The 19,146-nt window shown below is 34.5% G+C and overlaps 3 protein-coding genes across 3 annotated transcripts; 1 reads left to right on the top strand and 2 right to left on the bottom strand.

Moving 5' to 3' along the window:
• The first annotated feature begins 55 nt into the window (after positions 1-55).
• LOC113296593 lies at positions 56-13,057 on the top strand. Its single transcript, XM_026544896.1, has 2 exons — positions 56-533; positions 13,002-13,057. Exons 1-2 carry the CDS (start codon positions 56-58, stop codon positions 13,055-13,057), a joined length of 534 nt encoding a protein of 177 aa, XP_026400681.1.
• Positions 13,058-15,212: 2,155 nt separating this feature from the next.
• Positions 15,213-18,036, bottom strand: LOC113300398 (signal recognition particle 9 kDa protein-like). The gene is made up of 5 exons (XM_026549623.1): positions 17,781-18,036; positions 16,287-16,368; positions 16,057-16,125; positions 15,761-15,854; positions 15,213-15,518 (listed from the first exon to the last, which is right to left on the bottom strand). The coding sequence occupies exons 2-5, from the start codon at positions 16,356-16,358 to the stop codon at positions 15,445-15,447; spliced, it is 309 nt and encodes a 102-aa protein (XP_026405408.1). The 5' UTR covers positions 16,359-16,368; positions 17,781-18,036; the 3' UTR covers positions 15,213-15,444.
• Positions 18,037-18,345: 309 nt separating this feature from the next.
• Positions 18,346-18,843, bottom strand: LOC113296594. The gene has a single exon (XM_026544897.1). The coding sequence runs from the start codon at positions 18,841-18,843 to the stop codon at positions 18,346-18,348; it is 498 nt and encodes a 165-aa protein (XP_026400682.1).
• Positions 18,844-19,146: the final 303 nt, after the last annotated feature.

Genomic DNA, 19,146 nt, shown 5'->3' on the forward strand with positions numbered 1-19,146 from the left:
GAAGCAGCACATCTCTTTCAAGAATTATCACAAGATTAATACGGTGGCAGTGACTATGTGGTTTATCTGGAAATCCAGAAGTGAGATGGTCTTTGATAATAATGGAAAACCAGCTAGGGATATATATTATAGGGTCATGCATTACTGTCATAACTCAAAAATTCATCTTCATCCTACTGAGGCCAGTGGTTCTAACACTAGTAATCTAGGCCTTACCAATAGGAGTATGCATATTCATTGGACCAGACCTCCAGAAAGTTGGGTTAAAATAAATATTGATGCTTCTGTTATTAAAGATAGCTTTATTGCAGGATTGACACTAATTATTCGATATTTTACAGGCACACTGGTGAGGGAAAGAATTCTAGTTGTTAGATCAATGTATGTGGAGCAGGCTGAAGCTATGGTTATGCTTGAAGCTGTCAAATGGGCATATAATCTTCACCTACAACAAGTTATAACTGAAAGTGATAATATGGTTGTGGTTCAGGGTGTTAAAGGTAATGAAGCTGCTGTTATGTGGGAAAATCAAGGTATTATTAAGGAAATATGAAGTAGGTTAAGAAGTTTAAGTTATGTTGAAGTGTGTTTTAGAACTAGGAAGGCAACCAAAGTTGTTGATATGCTTGCTAATTTTGCTAGAATAAGAAGAGAGAGCAGGGATTTGGGATCAGATATTCCTATGTATATTAAAGACCAAAATTCAGTGTGATTATGTGGCCTCTTTAGAGTCTGTTGTTGTATGAGTCAGTTTGTAATGTTTGTTTTGCTTTATAATTTGTCTGGGTAGTTTGGTTTGTATGTAGCCTTTTGGCTCTTTGGGTTCCTTAATGAATAACTTTTTCTTTAAAAAAAAAGTATGAACTTAGTCAATAACGAATTCGGAAAAAAAATCGATTATTCCCCGAACTTAATCGACTGTAGCATTCGATGCACTTAAAAAGTAAATCTAAATTCCCGAAAAACATAAAATCAAAGGACAAGCTTAATACATCTAATCAAACTAAAATTAATTGATAAGTTTGAAAGAAAAAAAGTGATAAAAAGATTTAAGAAAAAACTTGTACAAACACTCAAATAAATTGACAACTTCATTAATTTTTTAAAAGCTCCCTATTTGGAATAGTTTTGCGGTTCCTTATCATAGAAAATTGTATATGATACTTTGAATTTAAAAATAGTTTCTTTTTTAGAATGTTATTTTCTGTCGGTAATTTAATATGAGAACGGATCCCCTAACTTAAATTTTTTGACTTAATTAATGAATTAAGTTTTTGGCCATAGGTTAGATTAAATCCGACCATACAAAATTTTGGGTCATAATACGATAAAGCGTGGATTTAGGTTGGCTCAAGCCAAGCCAAAGTCACTACCACATTAAATATTATGGTGAAATCTCCCTTTGATTTATCTATATTTGGAAACATGCTATGAAATCTCCCTTTGATAATCATGTGCTCGTTATAAAAAAGTTCATGACGAGTTCTATAGCTACTTGCTGTCACCATAAGACTTTTAAAAACCTTAATAATCATGATATGAACACCTAAATTTATGTATGGTCGGAATTCAGTTGGTTGATTGGTGGATGTTCATATTATATTCTTGGATTATGTATTTCCAATAAATCTCATCTCAGTTCGAGTGAAAATCATGATTAACAATCAATAGAAAATTAACAATAAACCTCAATTAAATCAGTCATTTATTTTATCAATCAGTCCTATGTCATAAATTTCTAAAAATTATATGATAATCCATTCAATTATTATTTTTTCGTTAAAACGGATTTAGCCCCATATTTCGATTCATCAAAACGTTAACTAGATCAAAGATAACTATTGAAGTAGCTGTAGGTGAATATTCGATACCCAAAAAGACTATGATGTGAAGAGAGATATCATGACATGTTTTTAGATTAATACTTTTGACTTGGCTTGAGCCGCCTGGCTAAAATCTATATTAGGGATTTAAATTTGTATGGTCAGATTTAAGTTGATTTACGACTAGAACTTTATGTCATAAATTAAGTCAAATTTTAATTCAAGGAATCCGTTCCCATTTAATATTTTCCTTAATAAATCTAAGTTAATATCCCAAGACCATTAACCTATTGAAATTCCATTATATTTACTAGTCGTGGGCGGCCATAGGATAACCTTGCACAATCATTTTATTTGTTAAATTGAACATTTAATAAACACATTAATTGTTGTATTAGAAGTGACTCATGTGTGAATCCATTTGGATCACCCGAGTTGTCATCTGAATTAACAATCGAAAGATTAATAAAGAAAAAAGACTGCTTCTCTTGAAAAGGCAACAATACAAGTTCTGTTAGTGATCGATCAAACATAATTTTTTACATAGACGACATGTGTAAAAACTCCATTATAAGTTTTCTAACTCCTGAACACAGATTCAGTCATACAACAGAAGGCCTTGATGACTCTAACAAAATAGAAGAACATATGGCTTCATTCACCATTGGGAGAAAAATTCATACGGGTTTTAGAAATTTCTCTATCCATTTTTTAAAATCGTTTAATTTCAACATGCATGATATGATATGTCCATGAATTGGCTGAAGAAGAGTATAAAAAACTCAGATGTAACTGTTGTGGGGTTCGATGCTAGTATGGTTTTCAGGCAACAGTGTATATGACAGTTCCGGATGAATCAAACTCTCCATCACCATAAGAAATCCTAATATCATTCACCACCATCATCGGGCTTGATGAAACAAACACCATTCTCTTCATTGAAGGATCTAATAGTAGCAGTTTATTCAACATCTCCCACATAAAAATCTTTAACACCATTTAATTTCAGATCTTCAAAGGACAATCCTAAAAAAATCCATATTACCAGTTATTTATGTTTCTGTTATTGATATGTAAATGTTTGAAAGAAAATGATTTATCTCTCTTGTTCAACTTTATATTTTGGATTATGTTGCGGAGAGAGAATGAGTGACTGGCATCGGAGTAATGAGTTAAAGAGTGTTTTCTTACAGCTTTGTAGACTTCGCACAAAAACTAGTGGGGGTGATTATTACCCAAATCAGGTCTTGTCTTGATCATGAAGATGAGTTCTTTTATCGAATTCTAATTGGAGAATAATTTCTTGTTTTTCATAATATGGGGCTTCTTGACAATAATACTACCACGACAAGTCTACTAGAATTACTGTTTAGAATGGGGTCGGTCTTTGCGACTACGAGTGGGTCTTCAAACCTGGTGAGATCAAGATTTGGAAGAAAAGATGGTCTCGATGAGACTATTTTGACAATGAGTAGAAACAATGAGAATAAAGCTGAGGCAATTATATTACTAAGTGGCAACGACCGAGGATTGGGAAGCGCCAATTTCAATGTGTGATCTGTCAAAGAGATTTTAAAGCCATTGTTGTTGCTTATGCAACTTCACGAATTAATTAGGGTTAGCTAGCTCAGAAAAGTGGATGGATGCGCGCAGATGTTGTGAAGTTCCATTGGACTCCGAGCAATTTTTTTTTTTAAATTGTCTCTATGTTAGTTAGTCATCGAAATTCAAATAATGGTCTGGATAAATGGGTAATACTGCTGTTGTATTATTTGAGTTTTATTTGAATTAATCTTGTATGTGATTGCGTTTTAATGGAATTGTTGGTTAATTACTACTCCTACGTTATATATGAAATCTTGTTTTAGTTTTATAAAGACGGTTTATCATTTTTCCGAAATAACGGGGGTTTACTTAATCTGGCAACAGAGTACTTTTAGTGATTTGTAAAGACTTTAATAGATTTCCAAAGTATTGTGTTACTGGTTGTATACTTTTAAAGTCTCTTTCAAAGTTTATGTTATTGGTTATAGATTGTAAAAAGGTCTTCTAAAAGTTTGTGTTATTCGTCGTAAACTTTAAAATTCAAAGATTTTGCAGAATTACCTATTTCCAAGACTTTGACAGACTTTTGTATACATTTTCCTCGATCAAAATCTTGCAAAATATGCATGATTTTGGAAGGCTTCCCAAATATATTTTTTTGAATTGTACTTCATAAATATACAATCTATAATAACACACATCATAGATGCATATAAACTATATGATATGATTAAGATGACACATTTGGGGGATACTCTCACAAATCGAGGGATACTCAAGAACAAGAAAAAAAAAACTTATGAAGTAAAGAACCCGTTATCTAAAATTTTTTTATAAGGGCTAAATTAACCTTAGGTATCACCATTATGCATTCAACAATTTTGACTAAAACAACAACCGAATATCCCATACATTTCAACCAAGAAATCAATGAACCAACATCACCCGATCCATCACTCCTTTTCAAAACCTTTAAAATCGGTCCACTCACTTTACCTCTTCCCCAAAATCGGTTTAGAAACTCTTGGAAAAACCATTGATTGAAATGTTAATAAAGCTGTAATAATATGTTCAGATGGATTTGTTTCTTTAGATAAATTAGTTAAAGATGAAATCGTAGCAACAAAATAATAAAATCACACATATTGAAGATTTCTTTGTTGATTCTTTAAGTTCTGCAGAGATTGCACCAACTACTGCATAAATATGTTGGTGATGTTCTTTAGTTGATGTTCCGAATCGTGAAAGTATTGAATCACGTATATTTTCATCTCTTGATTCTTGATTGATTTGTAAGGCATCTTCATGAAGATCACTTTCTTCCATGGTTGGTTATATGAGGTTGGGAAACTAGGGTTTGGTTATATGCGGTTGAGAAATTATGGTTTCTTTGTTGGCATAACAATAAAACTAAAACCGTATACTGACTTAACTATCGACAAATTCAACCTAATTTCTATACCGAAAAAAGAACCGCCATTGATTTCAACCTAAATATCTATAACGACGATACAGTCAGCATTGAACTCATCGTGCAATCAACGCCGAGAGAGGAAAAGAAGGGAGGAGTCATGCGGTTTAGATTGAAGAGCGATACCAAAACATAAAATAATATTGGTTTTAAGTTTTTCTTTTTCTTTTTTATTGGGGTAAAGAACATTCATGACAATTTATCCCCCCAAAAAAAAACGTAGCCAAAATCCATCCCCATGTAACCGTGAGTATCTCCCAATTTGTGAGAGTATCCCCCAAATGTGGGTTCATGATTAAAACTGTTAAATTTTTATTGTTACTGCAAAGGAAGCTCTTTGGGTCTCTACCGACGCTGATGTGCGAAAGCAAGGGGAGCAAACAAGATTAGATACCCTGGTATAGCCCATGTCGTAAACGATGGGTATTCGCCCTTGGTGCAAATCAGGGACCCAGCTAACGCGTGAAACACTACGCCTGGGGAGTACGGCCGCAAGACCGAAACTCAAAGGGCTTTCTCTCTCTGCCTAGACCCGGTCCTCGAGCTTAACTGAAGCGGGATCAAGATGCTCCGGCGAGAAAAGTTTTTATTGCATTTTAACTAAAGAAATATGTTGTATATATAATAAGAGTCATATATTACCATCACATGCTCGTTCAGGTGACAACTATTGTGAACTCGCGGCTCATAGTCGTCTGATGTTAATCTTACTTCACATATCTATTATTATTGATATGTTTTACCTTTTTTTTTTTTGTTAATATTTGAGTTAATAACTTCCCATGCATTGTTTATATATTATAACTCTTAACATTATAATATTTCTCTTAAAATTTTCCTTGGGTTATCCACTCAATGGAGAAGCAAAAAATAAAGGATGTTGAGCTTGCCTAGATTTTCACCACGTAATCCATGATATTTCCATCTATGACTATAGTCAATAGCATCACCTCCAGAAACAAGTAAAAATCGTGGTAATGAGCCTAATCATAAATTTATTTATTTTTGTTTTTGTAAATCCATCCATTTTTTTCAATTCTTGTTCAATAGTTATATTTCATAAATATCCACAAATTCATTAAAAATACACCCATAGAGAATTTTCCGTTCGCTAAACTATGAATACGACGGGATCTAATCAAAACCCACCTATATGAACTAATAACTGTGTTTATGAATGAAATTCTTAGTTCTATCTAATTTCAAACCTTGATTAGATTTATGAACTGGTGGTGTTTGCTTAAGTATATTAGTACCTTGTCATAGATGAACTCTCATTTTCCTGACAAAAACCCTCTTAATGCACAATCCAAAACTCAAAGAATCATTTCCATAAAAAATTTCTAGTTGCAGAGAAATCATACAAACATTATTTGATTTAATTATTGATGTCGGTTTTCTTGATCTCCTCGGTCTTAATATATATCATCGTTGCCCTTGGTTCACTAAATCGAAACAGAACGTTGATTAATCAAGTCTGATGGGTAACGGAGAAGATGATGGACGGACTACTTTAAATCCCATTGCGAGTTGTGGGGATGTTATCATGTGATGGCCAAGTATCCTGCAATAGTCTATGCCCGGGCTGTGAGCAACTTAGATATATAAACATGGTATATATCAATGTTCCTGAGTCCTTCATTCTACCATCAATGTGACGCGTTTGAGCTTTGATCACTCCCTAATCCGAATCACATTATATTATTTGTATTGACTTCAAGTAAATAGATTTTAGAGTAAGACGTGGCTGAAAAAGAAATAAAGAGGTACCACATCGTAGCTATGAGGATCGAAAATGCATCGACGCGAGGCGGGGCGTAGCCCCCCGCCACCAAATCAAAATTTAATGTATTCGTCCCGTCATACCAAAATCAAAAATACATCGTCACAGTACGGGAAAAATACGCGCACACTAAATCGTAAATGCATCGCCACGAGACGGGGCAACCAAGTTAAAAGAAAAAAAATGCTTGGTGCGTAGCGCGGGCATAAATCGATGTGATTTAAACTTTTTTTTAATTTAACGTGTTTGGAATTTTATGGAAGTCAAAATTCGATTTGTAAGTCGAATACCTACCATATTATGACTTTTTTTTTTTCAAATTAATACTCCCTCCGTTCCTTTTTAATAAGCTGGTTTTTATAAATAAATGTTTCAAAAAATAGGCTGGTTTCCTAATTGGGAAAGTCAAATGTTACTTTAATTTTCTGCGACCACTTTTCTCTTAACTTCTTTTGATGACAAGTGTCATGTGGACCATTTCACTTTACTTCTTTTGCTGACAAGTGTTATGGGGACCACTTCACTTCTTTTATTGACAAGTATCATGAGTACCATTTTCAATGATTAGTTCTCTTAATTTCCGTAAATTTCTCTAAAACAAAACCAGCCTATTAAAAAGGAACGGAGGGAGTACATACAAGGAAAAAAAAGTCACATATTTCACACATATTTTACGCGATAATAAAAGGAAAAAATAAATGTATACGAAAAAAAAAATATAATACAATGAGCACATATTTCTTATCTTTTCTCCACCTATTTAATGTATTCGCTCTCACACCAAATCAAAAATACATCGCCACGGGGCGGGGCAAAGCCCCGCGACACACCAAATTATAAGAAAGAAAATGCCGGTGCGTAGCACGGGTACAAATCTAGTGTCAAGAAAAATTAGATCAAAAACGTTAGTCTGTCCTTTGGTTGCTACAGCCTTGTCTCGACTTCTAGGGGTCCAACTGCAAATCGGTCCAGGACAGCCCGCCCCGACTTAATTAGTTGTCAACATCTTAAAACCCTAATCCAAAGCAAAGATGGTGAAATATATTTTCCTTTTCAGAAAATGGGTTATTTGTCCAAAAAAAATAGTTTTCCGGTTCAGATGGACGAGTAAACTTTCATCATGGGTTAGATGGACATGAAATATTTTTATGTGAAACAGACAAACATACCCTTAGAACAAATATCTTCTCTGTTACCCTACCATCGTCTTTCCTTTTTCCTCAACCATCTCCAAAAAGAAAAGACCAGCAGTTCACACCACCGCCTCTCTTTCTCCTCTGTCTTTCAACATCACGATTATTGGAATCGGTTTTTCCACCTTCTGCTTACCAACGACGAAATCAATAGTATCATCGTCTTTGTAGTTGAAAATGGAGACACCATCGGTAGAATTGGTTTCTCCGTCTTCTGCAAACAACGACATCAACTTCATCATGGAAGATTTGTAACCTAATTAGGGTTTGAGCTGATCAATTTCACAAAATGTCTCCTAGAGCTCGTAAGTTCCAAAACCCTAACTTTGTTTTGAATTTATTTTCAAAATTACATGATTAATTTTTGAATTGTAAGTACCTGGGTGTAACATGGTTATTTTTGTTTATTTTAGTATAAATTGGTGTGAAAATTAGGTTGTTGTTGTAATGAATCTGAAAATTAGGTATATTTGAAGTACCTGTCGATATTCTAATTCAACTTTACTGAAAATTAGGTTGTTGTTGTAATGAATTTGTATTGGATGAAACTGGTTTGCATTGGGTTGTTGTATTGGATTGTTAGCTGTATTGAATGAAATTGTATTTTGATGGTTGGTTGTATTGGATGAAACTGGTTTGCATCTGGTTGTTGTAATGATGTAACTGGTTATCTGTATTACATGAAACTGGTTTTCATTTAAGATAGGATGTAACTGGTTTTCATTTAGATTTAAGTTAGGATGTATCTAGTTTACATCTATTGGCGGTCCTAATTTTAATGATTAGGTCGTAATGAAAATGTATTTGATGAAACTGGTTTCACATATACACTAAGATGTATATCCTTGTTTACATTTTTTTTGTTTGAATTCTTTTCATCTTAGTGTATACTCTGATACATTCAAACTGGTTTCATTATGTGTTTCCACCAGATGAAAATAGTTTCATCACGTATTTCCATTGGATGACAACATAGCTTTTTGTTCGTTAGCGCCTTGTGTTGTCAATGGATGAAACTGGTTTCATCATGTATTTACACTGGACGAAACATGTTTTTTTGTTGGTTACAACTAGATGAAACTGGTTTCATCTTGTGTTTTCATTGGATGAAACCTCTGTACGTCATGTGTTATTACTGGATGAAATTGGTTTCATCATGTGTTGCCATTGGATGAGCCTGGTTTCATCCATGTTTCATTATCTGTTAACGTTTGTGCTTGTATATTTTTTTTTATAAAATAAAAACTAAATCAAGGATTCATTTTATTGATTTCATGTTGAATAAGCACTAAGAAAATCTGGGCAGAAAAGCTGGTGCTCCTTTGGCATGTCATCCACAGGTGGACAAGGTTCTGTTCTGCATCCGTATTTGATGTTTTATCTCTGCATCTCCAGTATTATTGATTTCATGTTGAATAAGCACTAAGAAAGTATGTCCCTCAACCAGGTTGCATTTACTGGAAGTTCTGCAACCGGTTCTAAGGCGATGACTTATGCAGCTTAACTGGTCAAGGTATGTTACAGCGCTTTACCTTGGATTATGTTTGAATTTGTAAATTTTTCGATCTTTCTCATTGGTTTTGCGATTGTGGCAGCCTGTCTCCATGGAACTTGGTGGTAAAAGTCCAATTGTAGTTTTTGAAGATACAAAACTTGATAAAGGTTAGTTCCAATGACCTAGAAGCCTTTTTCATGTCGAATTTCCCAGACTCTAAAGAAGTATATACAGTAACTTCCATTTTGGATCTTAACTTTCAAAAACTCCTTTATCAATTCTTAATTGTTCCACCAAAACCTTGAAAATATTAGTATTTATAGGTATGGATGCTCATAAGCTTGTATCGTGTTTGTAACAGCTGCCTAGTGGACTATTTTCAGTTGCTTTTGGACAAATGGCCAACTCTGTAATGCAACATCTCGTCTTCTTTTGCACGTAAGTTGAAGAAATGGAAGCATTTATATTAGCTTGACCTTTATCTCTTGTGCCAACTTTGGATTCTTTTTCCCTGGAACCATTTGGATAGTTTAGTTTGTCTTGCCAATTTGTCCAACATTAGCAATAACTGACCCAGCCCTATGTATTAAGTCAGAATGAACGAGAGCAAAAGAGGGAAGTTTGCTGGTGATGTTATAATGGACGTCTAGTCCGATGTAGTATGTAACCACCATGTTCCTGTAGGACCAGTACACTTCGGTTCATAATGATTTACTTTTTAACTAATAAATCTATAATATTATGAGTTGTATAACTTTTGTGAAGCTATTTTAGATATCACCTCATGTCAAATATTGTTCTCTATCTTCCAAATTTATTTCTTATGATCTAAGCATTACATTGATGTTTCAGGAAAGCAATGCAGAAGCAATTTGCCAGAGACTAGTCAGTTGGAGCAAAAACATCTTAATTGTACAATCCATTGTGCGCGTGTTTCACTTAAAATCCTAATCGTCCAATTGCCATCTTCAGATTCTCTCCATTGGAATTAATTGGAAGTCATGAAATAGCAACCAACTTCTTCTTATTTTGAATCATAGGAGGCTATGATTTCGTCTTAATACATGCATTAACTTGACCAGTAAAGATTTGTAGAATATAGGGACATATTTGTCTCTTCAGGTTAATAAATAAAAAATATTTTGGGCCAAATATCCATTTTGGCTAAATGAACAGTATTTTTCTGTTTTTTGGCTATATAAACAGTATCTAAAGCTAACAATCTATTTCACCCAAGAATTTTCTGTTTTGGTCTTTTTGACCAATTTTGTGTTTCCTTTTTAATCGTGGAATTTAGGATTTGCTCGGTCAATTTTGATTTTATTAACTATTTGGGTTTATCACGAAAATATTTATATCTTAATCCAACTCAATTTCTTAATCCAACGGCAACAGAAAATATTAATTTGAATCCAAAGGGTGTGATGTTAGGTGGAAGATATTTTGGAATTATGTTTAGATATTTACGGATCTATGAATTTAGGTTTTTGATAAACTAAACCTAAACAACATTCACTGTTGTTTATAAATACCTATCATAACTTTCTTGACTCACACATAAACCGCTGTTTTTGTTTATAACCTACAATTCTAAAAATCCTATAAGAGCAAGTCTTATGGTGGAATCCATCCATCTTCCACGCCATCTCAGCACTTGGAACTGTGGATGGAAGCGCAAATGTAATGGTGGAATAGTAGAAACGCTATTCTTAATGGAGCTAAAAAAACGCAATTAAGAATTGAGCTAAAAAAACGCTATTAAGAATGAAGCTTTTTTCTCGGCCGTTAGATTTCAACAACTCATTTTAAATCTACGGATAAAAAAAAACGCAATTCTTAATGGCGTTTTTTTAGCGCTATTCTTATTGGCGTTTAGATGGATTCCACGAACCCTTCCACGAAATCGTGGAACCTTGCTTGGATTTTTTGTGGAAGACCCCAACTTGGAAGCCACTAGACTTGACATTCCATGATTTTTCCACACTTGAAATAGTTTGAATTCCACCATAAAACTTGCTCTAACAGAATAATGGGATTTTATCCATGGGAACGCAAGTGGAGGAAGAATTCTTTTTTCAACGGCATGATAGCATGACCTCTCAGAAGAATGTAAGTTTTATTATTCACATTTATTATATAATGTTGTTAATTATTATTCAACACATTTTTGATTAATATAAACTGTTTAATGTTTAATGGTGGTGGATTTACTTTACAGATGGTGGCAGGATTGATCAAACCCAAGGATGTCGTATATGAATGTGGACCTGATTGCATTAACAGAACATCACGGCGGGGATTGAGATACCGCCTTAAGGTCTTCCAGATTTTAATTCTTTCAGGAGTCTGATGACTGATGCGGGAAAACAATCAACAAGTTTATGCAAAGCACCTTGGATATTTGCCTCCACTTTTTTCATGTATTTGTTCCTAATGAATTAGGAGTTAAAGAGCTCGCAACATATATTTACAGGAGTTAACTTTCTCTTCTGCTGGTTACAAAAGTGTAAATTTTATAAATAAAATATGCTTGCGTTTCATCAAATATGTGCCCAGTTTCTCTCATTAGATTATATACATCTTGTATACTCGAATCTGGATAGCTAGACCATGAGTGGTGTATTACTGTTAATAGTTCACTGCTGCCAATACATTTTTTTTTTGTCTATTAACAGTTTAAGTATGACTTATCTATATTCCCAGCAATATTGTTGGGACAAAATCAAATGATGTTTATGGACATAGACAAATAAAGTGATCCTCAAAAGGTAGTGATTCGGTTTATGATCTTTTGGTAATACACAAAACCATTAAGAAAAATGTTTAAGGAGAAAGGTATAGTACCATCAGGACCCCGAACCATAAGAGTAAAAAAGACGTTGTTTAGTTTCTCCATCTTCTTAGCATCCTGTGCCCGGTCCGTCTTGAATTTGAGACACTAGACCAAAGAAAAAATGAATCCATAATCATGCCAGCACAAGTACACATCATTCGACATGCAGCATGGAGGTGATAACATCATAACCAAACAACACATAATGTAGACGACGTAAAAATTCGCATAGAAGAATAAGCAATGAAATGTACAAAGAAGAATTTGTACCTCTCGATTATCAGTAACTTTGAGAACCAATTTTCCATCACAATGTCTGTATTTCATAACATACCTTGTCTAAGTACAAACTAAGTAATTACAAAGAGAACTCTGATTTGGTATCAAGAACAACATCTCTACTAGCCAAAATTAAGCATTAGTTCTTCAGCTGTTATTAAGAACAAACTAAGTAATTACAAAGAGAACTCTGATTTGGTTCTGCCAAGAGGTAGCTAAAGGAGCAAAAAGCCAATTACCTGATCAGAGATATCCTTTCCCACATAGTTAACACCAATTAAATCCCCTGATATGTTATATACAGGTTCTGCGTGTAACAAAAATATTTTCGCTCCAAATAGTTCTGTCGCGAATGTGATTTCCCGCTTTAACTTTCCTCATACAAGGAAAACACAGGTGGTAGTTGCGTAGGACCAGTAATTTCTTAAGTTTATTGATTTGTGCAAGGAAAATTTACATGCTACATTGCTTTAGGTTATGTGGCTTTATGAAATGAACAAGAGATAATTACTAACCTCGTCACTCAAACCAGGGAACTGGTTATAAATGAATCTGTAACGTAACTCGTTATCCTGACAGGAAAAGTGAAAGGACCATTAGAATTTGTTCCATGTGAAACCCCACTGAAATCATAATGACCGGGTTTGTATATGATGTCCCATGACAACCGGCGCATTCTGCAGAATGAAGTGTAAGAAATTATCTGCTCTTTTTAGCACCTGCGACAATTCTTCTACTGGCGATGCTTGTGTCTCGAGCAACTTGATGTTTTCTTGTAGCTTCTCCTTCTAATGCCTGCTCTCTCTGCAAGCTTTCCTCTAGTTGCTCCGCCTTCAGCTTCCAGTATTTAACAGTGTCAAACTCGGCATCTACTTCGACTCGCTTTGCTTGAACAACAGTATCCTGTCTCCTCCGAGGTGCAGCTTCCCATGTATCATAATCTCCTTCAAATATAGATACCGGGCGTTTATCACCTAGAATTGTTTCGTCAAATCGATGTTCCTCTTGTATATCTAATTTCTTGAGCTCACTTTCTTGCCTTCGTTTAATTAAGATGGCACGCTCTTCCTTGAGAAGACGAACAACATTATTCTGCTTCTGCTCCCAGTCCTCAACAAGGTTATTCAGCTGAACTGACCCTTTCTCGCTAAAACTTGTTAACTCAGAAACCTGCTTAAAATCCACTATAAGAGCGTCCTCAGTACCTTGATCCGATCCAGGTTTTTCGATATTTAAAAAACCTGTTACGTCACTTGTTTCGTTTGATCCTGTTTTCTTAGCTTTTGCTACAGCCATCTCCTCTTGAACGGAACAGCTGCTTCCCCTTCTGAATAGCCTCGTCTTTGGCAACTTCTACCTCTTGAATTTCCAACAGTTTGAGCTCATATTCCTGCCTTTGGCCTCTTTGGATATCAAGCTCTTCGTGTACAAGGTCAATGGCATTATCTTGTTGGTACTCCCACTTCTTAACAAAGCCGGCCAGCTGACTGGATCCTTCCTCAGTACCCTCAGTACAGGACGGACCTCTCGGCCCTAATTAGCTGTCAACGCTTTAAAACCCTAATCTAAAGCAAAAACGGAGAATACATGGTAAAAAATATGTTTTCCATTTTAATCGTGGAATTTAGAATTTGCTCGGTCAATTTCCGATATTATTAACTTATTGGATCTGTCCCGGAAATATTCATATCTTAATCCAACGGCAAAGAAAAAAATTAAATCGAATCCGAAGGATGTGATATTAGGTGGAAGATTTTTTTGGAATTATGTTTAGATATTCATGGTGTTGATAATTATTTTTCGGATATAATCTTTTAACACTCGCGTGTATAAATAGCTAGCATAATTTTCTAGAGTTAGAGATAAATCACCACTATTTTTGGGATTTTTGCGTATAACATACTCTTGGAACAATTATAATGGGTTTGGGTTTTTATCCATGGGAACCAGGTGGAGGGGGAAGATTTTTTTTGTTAGCAAGTTGATATTTTCTCTCAAATCAAGATAAATATTATTACTGACATCAATTATAACGACATCAATTATAACGCTTTTAATTAGTCACTAACCGTTTAACTTTTAACGGTGTATTTTTTATTTTTGTCAACAGGTGGTGGTAGACTGATCAAACCCAAGATGTTGTTTATGACTGTGGACCTTCCCGTATAAACCGAACATCTAAGCGAGGATTGAAATACCGCCTTGAGGTTTTTCGTATATCAATTCTTTGAGGGGTTTGAGGTCTGTTGCGGAAAAACGAACTACAAGTTTATGCAACGTACCTTGTTAACGAGTAGGTTTCAAGACTGGTAAAAGAGCTTGTAGCATATATTTATTAACTCTCTTCTGCATCTACCTCCATTCCGTGTCTCTTTAGATTCTGGACATCCTAGACAGAGACTAGGAGATGTATCAAGTCAAGTGCTTGTTACCAAAAGTGTAAATTTTATAAATTTGATTTGCTTACATTTAAAAAAAAAAAATGTATTTGCTTACATTTAAAAAAATATGTGTCAAGTTTTGCTCCTTAGATTATATATCTCGGCTGTAGTCCAGATTTCTCGACCATGATTGTTTTTATTTCTGGTGATGCATCTTCTAGTGAATTTTATCTGTTCAACTTGTTATTAGCAGTTTCAGAACAACTTATCTTAATTCCCAGCCATACTCTTGGGACAAAATCATGGTTTAGTTTGGATTTCCCTGTTAATTCCCAGCAATATTCTTGGGAGAAAAGAAAATCATGGTTTAGCTTGGAATTCCCTCTTAAAAATGCAAGAGATGTCTCTGTTTACATGAATCTGTCAAAATTGAAATTAGAGGCAAAAGTTGACTGTACTGTACATGAATCCATAAGATTTAACTAAAAAAAACAGAACATTGAGGGATTTAAAAGATATCTGTCAAATTCCTTGACATCAAGGATTTATCCCGTTCACTGCTCTATATTACTGGAAAAAAAAAGAAAAAACAAGATATGTCTCCACAGACAAATTGAAATCCTTCGAAAATGATGAGCATGTCATTGTTTTCTTCCTCTTCCCTTTTTGGTTGGTTGCGTTTCTGCTTGCTCTTTTCCAGATGCTTCTATATCAGCTGCATAACATTTTAAGCATGTTTAGGAATTAACCATGGCTAGATCTGTAATGAAGTGTCTTATGTATCTCATAAAATTAAGAATTTCCAAAGGCTAAAAGGTTTCTCCTAAAAGCAAAACAACTTTTTATCAAACAGGGCATAGAGAAACAGAGTGATCCTCAATCGGTAGTGATTCGGTTTATGATCCTTTGGTAATATGAAAAATCAGTAAGAAAAAGTTTAAGGAGAAAATATAGTACCATCAGGACCCCGAACCATCAGAGTAAAAAAGATGTTGTTTAGTTTCTCCATCTTCTTAGCATCCTGTGCCTGGTCCGTCTTGAATTTAAGACACTGACCAAAGAAAAAAAAATGAAAATGAATTCATAATCATGCCAGCACAAGAACACATCATTCCACATGTAGCATGGAGGTGATAACATCATGGAACCAAAAATTGAAAATTTGGGGAATAACCAAACAACGGATACTGTAGATGACATAAAGTTAAGGATACAAGAATAAGCAATAAAATGTACAAAAGAAGAATTTGTACCTCTCGATTATCAGTAACTTTGAGAACCAATTTCCCATCACTATGTTTGTATTTCATAACATACCTTGTCTAATTTTAACCCCAAATTATGACATGGATCAAGGAAAAATCAATTCCAAACCTTAAATTGAACCAGATCTAAAAATTCACAGTGATAAACAAGAATTAGACCAATAAGAAAAGAAAAAATATCAAACAAAAAACAAGTAACTAAAAATATGGAAGGATACGGAATGGGGATCCGCGCGAAACAATTGGATAGATCGTTCCGCAAATTCGTCCCACGAACTTATGTACACCATCTTCTGGAACCTGAGTCGAATGAACGGATGGTTTAGGATTAATAAGAAGAATTTTGTTGTTTCTAGTGTTTCAGAATCATAGCTATATTTTTTAGGGTTGAACTTCAAACCATTGAGAAGAATGACTAGCAAAAAAAAAAAAAATCATGCTTATTTTTGAGCAAGTTTACTTCTTCTACCCTACTTTCTTCACTAGTTAAATTAAACCAGCTTATTTCTACTTGCAGATATTGGGAATTGGTTCTTTTTAGTAGCCATCTAGTACTACACACATTAACACGTATCGTGCCTCTGATGAGACTACAACAATTGTGTGTGCCCTTTGAAGCTTTTGAAACATTGGTTGGAAAGTAAATGGTGATTATAAATGGTATATTCACGGTTTCATGGAAAGCATTGCTTGAAATGTGAATTGGAAATTTAAGTTTATATGTTCCAGTAATCAATCAAGGCAGGGTTACAGATAAATGAAAGTATCAACCATGATACCTAAACTTTTTTTTGCATACACTATGTACTTCCATCAAATCTTACCATCTTAGATAAAATCTCTAAAGCAAAAAGTTCCTACAAAAGATGCAGAATATTCCAGGTCAAGTTCTATATTGTTCAAACAACCGCTATCTAACAATTTTTTTGGCTCTAAGTATCAACCATGATACCTAATTTTTTTTGCATACATTTTATACTTCCATCAATCTTGGTTACAATCTATAGAGCAGAAAGTTCCAACAAAAAATGCATAAGATTCCAGGTAAAGTTCTATATTGTTCAAACAACCCCTATGCAACCGTTTTTTGGGTCCAATATAAATCTCCTACCCTTGAAACTTTTGCTTATTTTCGAGCAAGTTTACTAGTTCTACCCTATACTTTCTTCACTTGTGTTAAATTAGACCAGTCTATTTGTATTTACAGATATTGGGCATTTTAGTAGCCAATGTAGTATGCACATTAACACATACCTTGCCTCTGATGAGACTGCAACAATTGCGTGTGCCTTTGAGGCTTTTGAAACATTGCATTGAAAGTAAATAACGATGATTGTAAATGGTATATGCAGGATTTCATGGTAAGCATGATTTGAAATGTGAATTGGAACTTTAAGCTTACATGTTACAGGTTACACCATTAGATGCATAAGAATCCAGGTAAAGTTCTGTATTGTTCAAACAACCGTTTTTTTTTTTTTTTTGTGGCTCTGAATCTAAATCTCCTAACAGTGAATCATTAAATAACTCTAAACATGGTCAAGATTTATTTTTGAAAATTATTCATCCCAACTTCAAATCCTGTGAATCTAAACGTGCATGGATTTAACAAATTGAAAGATCAAATAAACCCAATTTCTACCAGAGACTAACCAAAACATGTTACAGACAAGAAAAAACAAATCTAAACAAAACAAAAGTTAGAGAAATACCTAATAAGATCTTCTTCTTCTTATGATTATCTTCAGGTTCAGTAATTCAGATCTCTTCGCCTGTAGTTTGAAGAATCGGACAAAACTATATACCAATCCAAAGATTGTCTAGTAGGAAAATCTCGATCTGTACAACTCCAACGTAAATTCGAAATCTCTGTTCAAGAGGATGGAAACCCTAGCGGAGAGAGAGAGAGGAGGGACTGACGGAAAACTGAGAGGAAGAGAGAGAATGTGCCTTGTTTTGTTTTTCATAGGGCTACAAGGCGGCCTATGGCAATTTGAGCCCACTATGGGTTTGGTAGATTGGCAAAAAAAAATAAAAATAAAAAAACCAAGAACAATAGGCAAACCAATAAACTTTTTGTTTTTTTTTGAAAATTAAGTGGATTGATAAGAAAACTAGTCCAAAAGTGTTGGTTTGTCTTATCTCAGTTGGCTGACTTGAGATATTGGCTTCTACCAACACGTTGTTCTCACTGATTACAACATTAGATAAAGTAAAAGAGTTTGCGAAATTTAAATCAGAAGAAAGGAAAGAAATAAGAAAAACTGGCATTTGCAATCATTGTTGCTTGTGGATATGTCTTTTTCTTGCTTCTTTTGCCAGGGTATCAGCCACTACATTGCATCTTCTATTCATGTAAGTAAGACCCAAAAAATGATGACATGAATGCAAGATTTTCATTGCTTCTTCTATAAGTGTCTTGTTCCTCCAAAAAATATTGCTTGCTTTGCCTTGAGCATAGTGTATCAGTCTTTGACAATCGTCTTCCATCCAGAAGTCCTTTAAGTTCATACTCTGTGCCCACTTTGTTGCTTCCAACAGACTCATAGCTTCTGCTTCTTCTGCAGATGAAGCTTGGAAAGTCCCAGCTCTGGCTTGAGTAGCAGTTCCTGTATCAACACGAACAATTAGACCATAACCAGCAGAATTTAAAGCATCAATCCACGAAGCATCAAAGTTTAGTTTAAATTGATTTGGAGGTGGTTTTGTCCATCCTTGGCCTATGTGAATTGCCTGTATAGAAGAGTTAGAGGAACTGTTGATTTCTTGGCCCATGTTTTCATCTGAAAGTGATTTTAAAGGGGACCAAAAAGCTAAGTGTCTCTGTACAGCTAGGGCTAACTGAACACTTGTGGTAGATTTGGATTGGAAGACCTAAGACATATTTCCTTCCAAATCAACCAGCATTTGGTTGCCATTATCTCTATGTCATAGTTCGAACTTACCCCTGCAATCCAATCAACATACATATTTGCAAAAGAGAAATTAGCATCATTATTATGGTTTAATCCTATTATGGGAGGTAACATGGATACCGTCTTTGCATAAGTTCACTCGAAGAAAAGATGCTTCAGAGAT

Source organism: Papaver somniferum, chromosome 7, assembly GCF_003573695.1.
Source record: "Papaver somniferum cultivar HN1 chromosome 7, ASM357369v1, whole genome shotgun sequence".
NCBI classification, from domain to species: Eukaryota; Viridiplantae; Streptophyta; class Magnoliopsida; order Ranunculales; family Papaveraceae; genus Papaver; species Papaver somniferum.